Genomic DNA, 9,280 nt, shown 5'->3' on the forward strand with positions numbered 1-9,280 from the left:
TGTTGCCGGTCACAAAATAAATGTAGCCATGAACTTGCCTCTTACGGGCGACGAACCCCACGAACCGCTGTGTGGTTCCACTCGGGGATTGACCCTGTTGTACGTCTGGCCTCCGCTGAGAGACCACCTTGAGTAATGAGAAATCCCTTTTCACCCGCAAAAAAAAGTGCAAGTCGCTGGTCGTTCCTCTGTATTTTTTCTGTTTTTATTACTAGTTTTTCAGGTCATTGTTTTGTTTTCGTTTTCCAGAGAACACGCTTTTTTTTTGTAAAATTGAGAGCAACTTTTCAAATTTCAGAACGCTTTTGTATATTATGAGCATTCTATTGAAAGAAAACATTAAGTTTTTTCAACGTTTTAAAATTTTGGACTTCAGTTTCCACCATGAAAGCTCCCTTCATGCATCAACAGGTCATAGTTAAAATACTATGCTCGTGGACTTTTGGTTTCGCTTTTTACATTTTTGTGCTATTTGTAAATCAGCGGAAGATCCGGAATTTAAAACTTCCTACACTATTTTCTTCTATGCTATTTGTAAATCCGTGCAATAGAAGATCCGGAATTTAAGACTTTCTACATTATTTTCTTGAAGGATATTCGTGCGTGAATGGCAACAAGGATCAGCCTCATGAAAATCTTATAGTATTCCCCGAGGAAATAATTCCCGTTATATTACTTGCATGTAGCCTCTTTTTACAGATCTTTGACCCCAGATGCATGAAAATCATTCCCTGTATCTTTTATACGAAATCGTGGAGAACTCCAGTGTTGCGCCAAGTTTTGTTTTCAATCTGTGCTCCCTGATATGTTGGTTGCCCAACACATCGAACGAGTGAAGAGTAACTAAAAACATCCGTAAACAGAAGCAACAAGGGAACCAACAAACATGACCTGAAGCTACTTTCGACCAAGATTCCACATTTATCGACCAACCATATGCAGTCATCGGATTGGACCAACAAAACCAACTCACAGATGGGTGACGGATTGCGACGTAATAACAGGTAAGTTAGTTCTATAATAACAAAATGGCTCCCAGACTCTTCTCTCTCCCTCTCGTGACCTCCACCCAAGCAAAACAATTCAACAACTAAGCGTTTGCCTCAACCCTCTCGGCGTACGCGTGGCCGCCTCCCTGCGCGCCGCCGCCTCCCTGGTTGCCGTAGTAAGAGTTGCCGCCGCCAGACCGACCGCCCCTGCCCCTGTTGTTGTTGAAGTTCCTCGGCTGGTAGTACCCTTCTTCGTTGTTGTTGTTGTAGTAACCGCCACCGCCACCCCGGCCATTCTGGTACCCGCCACCGCCTCCCTGGTATCCGCCACCCCCGCCCTGGTATCCACGCCCGTTCTGGTATCCGCCGCCCATGCCGCGGCCGCCTCCACGCCCGCCGCGGCCATTGGGGTAGGCCCCCCTCCTGCCACGACCACCTCCCCGCTGGTTCTGATGAGACCGCCTAGGGTGCTGGAACTGCTGCTCTTTTGGCTCAGCATCCCTCTCATCTTGCTCTTCCATGTCAAACTTCTCCTGCTCTGCCTGAACAGAGGGATACTCCTCGGGAGGGTTCACGGGGGCTTCACGATCCTGAAACTGGCATGTTAGCTTCAGCCTGAAAATATATATCTCATATACAGAAAAACAATCCACAGGTCATCCGTCTTTACCACATTTTGCACGTCCGCTGAATCAGACTGATGATCATTGTAAATTTCCGTAGCATGGGAGTCTTCCTTCTCCTCCTGTCAACAAGTAAACAAACCAACAAGATCAATATAAGCTCAATCATTTCTACTTTTAGAGGTCAACAAACAAAATACTTGACCCCTCAAAATGTCAAACAATAAAACCATGTGAACTTCAAATATAAACACCCATCTGATAATTACAAAACATGATATGCTCAGTCTATCATAGCTCAGACTAAATGAATAATAACCAAGCCAATACAACTAACCAAAACAATAAATCTAGCAAAGTATATTATTTTAAATCTCATAAGCAGAAACACTACACACATGGTAGCGCTTTAGGTGCACACTCAAAGTCCTGACTCTGATCACCATATGCTAGTACCAGCAAATTAGTGGTGCTTTTGCTTTTCTGGACAAAATATAGTGGCTGATTATTTGTTTTACTTATTATACAATTGAACCTAGAGACAAGGAGTCTGGAATCAGAGTACAGCTAGCCAGGAGAACCAGTCTTCTGGGAAATATGACCCTCTCATCAAGAATAACAATTACATGTACCTACATTTTGTTCTCTATATCTATATACACCAGCTATCATGACACTAGCACGGGCATGGCTCGCTGGGAAGCCACCGGCAAATAACACCCAAATCTTCAGTGAAAATATGAATCAGCTTAATAACAAGACACTGCTAATACAAGTTTGTTTTAAAATAGAACATAGGGAAAGTGCTATTTTTACAAAAATAGATACACTCAGAATGAGAAGGACATATCGAGTCAACAGCTGAAAACGTATGAACGGAAAACAAATGCAATCAACCCATCAAACAAAGCTGAGGCACTCCGTACAAATAAAAACCACAGGAGAGCCCAAATCACATACAAACTGAAGAAACAGAAGGGGCATCAGACAACATATGAATGCACCATTACACACAAAGTGTCTCAGGCGACCGTCGTGAGTTGCAAATGGTTTCTCATCACATGCACAACGCAATATTGTTTAAAAACAGTTTGCATGTTAACATGTTAACTTTCCCAAGATCGTTAATGATTAGTTCTACCAATAAACATGTTCACGAAAGTTTCAGGAGTTCAGGTTATTCTAAAACTTGCATTAACACAATTCTCTCCAGGGAACTAAAAAATACTGAAATGCCATCAGCGAAATATGAATGCACCATTACACACTAAGTGTCTCAGATGACTGTCGTGAGTTGGATAAGGTTTCTCATCATATGGCGCAAAACAAAAACAGTTCCAGCGACTCAAAACATTGGAAAACACACAAAAGTTAAACATTCACCCAAATTCATGATTGGATGTTTGAAAAATGCAAGACAGCATGATTTCTCCAGGATAACTATTTAATTATGGATGCACCATTTCAAATGTGTATCCCACCTCGTTGATTTATCATAAGTATGGAGGTGCATCTTAATGGTACTCTACACCAAAGAACTGTGATATTACCAAAGGTGTTGTAAGTTGATGGCACTGCTGTCTAGCTTTTGTTCCAATAATCATAATACTAAAAGGTGGGGGATGGGCATTGTACAGTTTGTAAATATAATGTCTCGAGGCAACATGCAGCAGATGAGCCTGGACGATGTCTAGGTTGTTGTTATAAAAAATGGAATATGAGAGTGAACTCACAGGTTAGAAATCAGTTTAGAAATTTAGGAAAATGACACTAACTTTAGTTTTGAGTACACATACAAATGAGTGGGTACAGCAGCAGCCTTGTCTTCTACATATTTAAATTGTAAGTGATTTTATGACGAGCACCAGAGGCTGGAGCCTACACTTATCATATTAATGCTGGGTAAATAACATCTCTATAATCAAGCTTGCGTAACGAAACTGGCAAGAACAATAAGGCTAGATTCTGTAACTAGAAAGACTGTAAAGGGCCTAGGACCTTGCAGCTTAATCCTAAAATAGAAGTCAAAGAAGATTCCTCAGGACTAAACAAAGATTATGAATGACCTATAGTTATGAAGGAAATAATCCTGCAACAATATCATAAGTACACAGCTAGAATGCCAAAGAGTACCAGACCCAAAAAATATTCAGCTTTTAAGTTGTTTTATCAAAGTTATGTTGGTCCTAAGTCATAATCATACAGTAGATATGCAAAAAGCAGAATGACAGATGTAAAATGGAATGCAGGAGCATGTGCTTCTTCAGTAGATAGTAAATACTCCCTCTGTAAAGAAATATAAGAGCGGAGGGAGTAAATAATTTGAGTGTCTTAAAATTCAGGTAAAATTGCACGTGCAAATGTGTGATCCATTCAGATTCCAGTAGCTTTACTTGGAAAAACAAACATATTTTTGCGCCTGAGCAAAAGAAACAAATCTAGGTCTCTAAAATGCAATTCTTTAGGAGCACAAAACTTGCTTTATACAAAGGGTACAAATATTGTCAGAGCGCTAAACTTGGTTTCTCCACTCATGCTGCAGAAATGCCAGTTTTTTTAGTTAAATTTACAAACAAAATACATGTGTACCCTTTTTCAGAATGTTTTTACATCAGGTATTAGTGTTTTTTCAACCAGCATTCTAAGTAATGGACAACAAAGTAGACTCCGAAAAATTAGACACACAAAGTAGAAAAGAAACACATGCAAGATAAACAATCATGCTATTGCCAGACCACAACGATGAATTCTAGATAGTGGTGACACTACACATAATATTATACAAAGCACATGGTGGTTAAGTTATTATCTTCAGCAGTTTTTCCAGAACACCAATGCACAGGCACTGTCTGTTATATCTAAGCAAAGGCCCACAACATCCATATAGAACAGCATAATCTACATCCCAAATGGAGAGACCTTGCAGTTTTCCACATTGAGCATTACTACTGAATCGGCACAAACAGCAGCAGCAGCAGCAGCAGCAATGCTGATAATAATAATACTAGGAGCACATCATTGACCAATCGTCGACAAAGATCAGAGCACAGTTTAAGGGCAATGATAACTGCACCATGCTAAGCATAAATTAAATTACACAAAAAATGCAGTTTGCGATTTCACCTTGTGATCTTCAGCAGCTAGGTTCTCCTCCACTGCTGATGCCTCTGGTGAGGCAGTCATGCTCTCCTGTGCCTGCACACCTTCAGCTCCATAGCTCCCTCCTCCAACTGCAGCTGCTGTGTAGTAGTCTGATGCCATGATCCTGTCCAGCTTAGCCCTCACCGCAGCATCTACAGCCAAAAGCCACAGCTTTCAGTCAGCAACAATTTCCAACCAAACCAGATAACAAATCTACTAGTATATCAACAACACTCACAAGTAACAGAGGAGCCAGGATGGATCGGCTCGTCGGCGCGGGCGAGCCATAAGCGGGCATGGTGGGCACAGGCCTGGAGGGCGTCACGGTGGGAGACGCCCACCGCAGAAGCAGGGCGAGCGGCGGCAAGGGCGGCCACAGCGGACACGACGTCGAGGTCTCCCTCCACGAGCAGGTCCACGGTGTCGTCCCCGACGCAGTCGTATGTGATGCAGCTGCTCCGCTCATGCTCGCGGGCGACCATGGTGGCGATGAAGTCGCTCTGCGGCTTGACGTCGAAGAGGGCGCCGAAGTAGACGAGCGCGAGGAGGTCCTGGACGGAGGAATCGGAGCCGGAGGGCTCCGGGGCCGGGGCGGGGGCGGGGGCGGGGGCGACGGCGACCTCCTCGGCGACGGCGACGGCGAGGGGCGCGCGGAGGCGCTCGAGCTCGTCGATGACGGCGGCGAGGGTGGGCTTGGAGCGCATCACCTCCTTCTGCTCCTGGTTGAGCGTCTTGCCGGCGGCGACGGCCTCCTCCATCTGCGCGATGCGGTTCTGCTTCTTGCGCAGCGCGCGGAGGCGCTTGGTGACCACGGAGAGCGTGGGCCCGTCGTTGGCCTCGGAGGCGGCCGCCGCCGCCGCGGCCGCGGAGCCGGAGGCGGAGGCGGTGGGGGAGGCGGCCATGGCGGCGGCTAGGGTTTTAGGGGCGATTTGGGGATTTGGGCTTGGGAGGCGCGTCGGGTCGAGTCGGGGCGGCGAGATTGGGGCGGCGTGGGAGACTGGAATTTATGGACGAGGGAGGGGTAGGGCGATTTGCGGGCGGGCCAGATGGCCGCGCACGCATCGCAAAGCACTGCCTCCGTCTAGAATGAGCTCGATCATTCTTTGTTTTTGCGAAATTTCAACTTTTGTTTTTTTTTTTGAGTTGGCGAAATTACAGCTTGTATATAACACACATAAAAGTACAAGCAGCTTATGGTTTGTTTTCTTACCTGTGTTTTATTATATTATTATATTATAAAAAGTATATATGAGCAATCACATATTTGAGTAGGGACTTTTAAGAGTTTTATTTTGGTGCCTGGCGTGAAGCCAATGAGGATGCCCATAGATGTGCAAAGCAAGCCTATGAGGATAGATGGACGTGTCTTTCGTTGAACTATATTTCTCCTTTCTTTCATGATTATATTGACATCTTTTGTAATCCTCGCGAGTAATGAATGTCAGTGTTTACAAGCCTTAACAATTTTAGAAGCGGGCCTTCAACAATTCGTTGAACTCTTGGTTGTGTGGAATGAATGTCATCCGAAGTGAAACATACAACTACAAGGCCTTGAGTGCTTAACGAAGACATGTGTCGTTTTATATCCACAAATGATCAAGATTTTCAAAGCGACGATGCAAATGACAAAAGAATAGTTGTTGTTTTCACATAGAGAACATTGTACGTCCTCAAAAGAGTATGATGGAGAAAGGTGGCCTCCTGGGCAAAAAGAACAAAGATAACTGTAGAGTAGGTGTTGTCTTCATACGAATATAACCTCATTCGCTTGCATCTGAACAACTCGATATATTGTTGTCATAAAGGATCAAATAAAGGCACTCATGAACATATATAACTCTTGCGTTTTCTACCATACCCTTCGGCTTCGGCGTCGAGCCCACCCGACGGATTTGCCTCCCCTCTTCCTACTGCTCCAGCGGTCGATAGCGGGGAGGGGAATCCCAGTGCCTTTGCTTTGACTAGTAGTTTATGTTAGTTTTTGTTGTCTTGCAGGTGCGGCGCTTCTTCTTCGAGTTTGTCTTTCGAGCTCTGATTCTCCACAGGTTCGTCTATCTTGACGTTGTCGATGGAGCTTCGTGTAGATTCTTGACAACTCATTAGGGCAGCAAGGTTAGGGCTCCTCGTCGTGCATGCCCGACAACGAGATTTGATGATAGTTGCTTCAAATATATTCAAGAGTCAAACGACTTCCCAACTATCATCGACAAAGGTCAAGACGGCTTTGGTAGGAGAGCGGTGACAACAACACGTGTGTGGCTCGTTCTCGCGGCGGCAGTGGTCGCTCATTTTTTTAGAGACCTCTGATGTAATTTTGATTATGTTTGAGGTTATTTGTACTTTTGATGATCTTTTATAATATTGATGGATCTTTTTCACAAAAACATATTTTTTAAAACCTCAAGAAGTTTACATGAATGGATAAAACTAAAAATGGCTTTTTTTTGTTGATGATTGGTCTTATCAGCAATCCTTATATGAATAAACCAGACTACTTCGAAATAGGTAAGAAACGTCTTGCATGAAAAATCACCGTGGGCGGGTGTTGGATGGGCCTTTGACGGCAATATACCCAAATGAATTGTCAATTTTGTTGGTTCCAAGGTTACGAGCCCATGAGCTCCTAAGCTATAGAGGTAGCGACAAGCTTTTCTGAATATCTTCCTTTACTGAACTCCCCTTTATGGTCCACTACACAAGGAAATAACAGCCAAAAAATGGATCATAGATCCCACTATGGAGTATGTCGACACATAAGAATTGTACCAACAGAGTCTGCATTACGATTCCATGGCTACGCTCACTTGTTCCTGACTCTGTTGTATGCACGGTGGTTTATTGGTCATCGACTCACTACTAGCTAAAACAGAAGTTCCATTAGAGAGCGTTTTCACGTGCTAGAACCTCTTAGGATACATAATTTTTCATGAGGCTGATTCTAAGCTGCCATCCATGCACAAATATATGCATCATCGCTGACTTGGCTACACCACTACTTCTCTTTTGTGTTTTGTTATGCAATAATTTGAAAACCTAGGAATATGAAGAAAGAAAGTATGATCGAGTGCCATGGAATTCTACATGATTACATAACACATAATTTCTTTTGCAATATGTGCATTTTGATGGCGCACATAAAGCAAACACAAGAAATTTAGAGGACTGAGGAGCGAGAAGAGAGATAGGCTGAAAGTTATTGGACTTGACAAAGTAAAGGAATGAGGTTTGAGCTCACATCGAGATATGTATGGAATGGGGGCGTATAAATAAGTTCCGTAGGAATTTAGTAACCAAGCCCTATAAGACTAGTCATAGTGGGGAGTAACTTAGACTAGTAACATATATATGTTACTAGTCTATGTTACTATCTCCATAGTGGGAAGTGTCATAGGTGTAGTAACATACATAGCTATATTTATTGCTTTGTAGACTCATTTTGCATTGGAAAGCGTCATATGATGGTAACATATTATGTTACTCTATTTGCCTCTCTCCTCTTTAATTACATGACACATCATCTTTTTTGCTTATGTGACATCTATGTTACTACTTATGTTACTCCCACTATGACTAGCCTAATCCAAAGAGCGTTTTTTTAACATAAGTACAGACGCAAGCGTTTATACATACGCGCATACACTCACCCCTTATAATCCAAAGAGCTTATGTAGGGGGAAATCCTTACGATACAGAACCTATAAAATTCATATCAAAATCGTACAATCCAAAGAGACACACTAATATTTGTTTGCCACATAAGTCATCCGTTTCTTAGTAGTTACGGGTGATAACTATGAAAAGACCGACTCATCCCTCCTAGAGCAGAACCCTAGATAACAGGGAGTCAATGGGAGTGATCTAGAGAAGTGCCTCCCCCCTGCCCTAGTGGAAGTGCTAGCGATCGACTAGAGGGGTGTGAATAGGCGATTTTTATGAAAGTCTTCAGAACATGGAAGTTTCGAAGACAAACGATAGAAATAAACCTATTATCATGCAGCGGAAGGTAGACTACACTAAGGAAGCCATAGTCAAGTATTCAATGAAGTGAAAGCACAACGACTAATAGCAGCTAGGCAGTATAGATCAGGTAGGAAGATAGTGTGAAGCCAATCAGAACAAGCGGGCACTCAGTGAAGACAAAAGATAATACAATTATACAATGACTTCACTAGAGCCAACAGTAAGTAAAGGAATGGGAAGGATGAAACCAGTAACTCGTTGAAGACAATGATTTGTTGGACCAGTTCCAATTGCTGTGACAACTGTACGTCTGGTTAGGGAGGCTGAGATTCAACTCGGAAGACCGTGTCTTCACATTATTCCCCTTGAGCTAAGGACACCCAGTCCTCGCCCAATCACTCTGGTAAGTCTTCAAGGTAGATGATACGTCTCCGTCGTATCTATAATTTATGATTGTTCCATGTCAATATTATTCAACTTTCATATACTTTTTGGCAACTTTTTATACTATTTTTGGGACTAACATATTGATCCAGTGCCCAGTGCCAGTTCCTGTTTGTTGCGTGT

The 9,280-nt window shown here is 43.1% G+C and overlaps 1 protein-coding gene and 2 non-coding genes across 3 annotated transcripts; all 3 read right to left on the bottom strand.

The window, feature by feature from the left end:
- Window positions 1-862: 862 nt before the first annotated feature.
- LOC119287037 (polyadenylation factor subunit 2-like) lies at window positions 863-5,721 on the bottom strand. Its single transcript, XM_037566526.1, has 4 exons — window positions 4,992-5,721; window positions 4,736-4,905; window positions 1,660-1,734; window positions 863-1,579 (listed from the first exon to the last, which is right to left on the bottom strand). Exons 1-4 carry the CDS (start codon window positions 5,653-5,655, stop codon window positions 1,091-1,093), a joined length of 1,398 nt encoding a protein of 465 aa, XP_037422423.1. The 5' UTR covers window positions 5,656-5,721; the 3' UTR covers window positions 863-1,090.
- Window positions 2,591-2,679, bottom strand: LOC119290358. Its single transcript, XR_005141873.1, has one exon. It is a non-coding gene; the product is annotated as a small nucleolar RNA Z161/Z228 (small nucleolar RNA).
- LOC119290359 lies at window positions 2,847-2,934 on the bottom strand. Its single transcript, XR_005141874.1, has one exon. It is a non-coding gene; the product is annotated as a small nucleolar RNA Z161/Z228 (small nucleolar RNA).
- Window positions 5,722-9,280: the final 3,559 nt, after the last annotated feature.

This window comes from Triticum dicoccoides, chromosome 4A (assembly GCF_002162155.2).
Source record: "Triticum dicoccoides isolate Atlit2015 ecotype Zavitan chromosome 4A, WEW_v2.0, whole genome shotgun sequence".
Lineage (NCBI taxonomy): Eukaryota > Viridiplantae > Streptophyta > Magnoliopsida > Poales > Poaceae > Triticum > Triticum dicoccoides.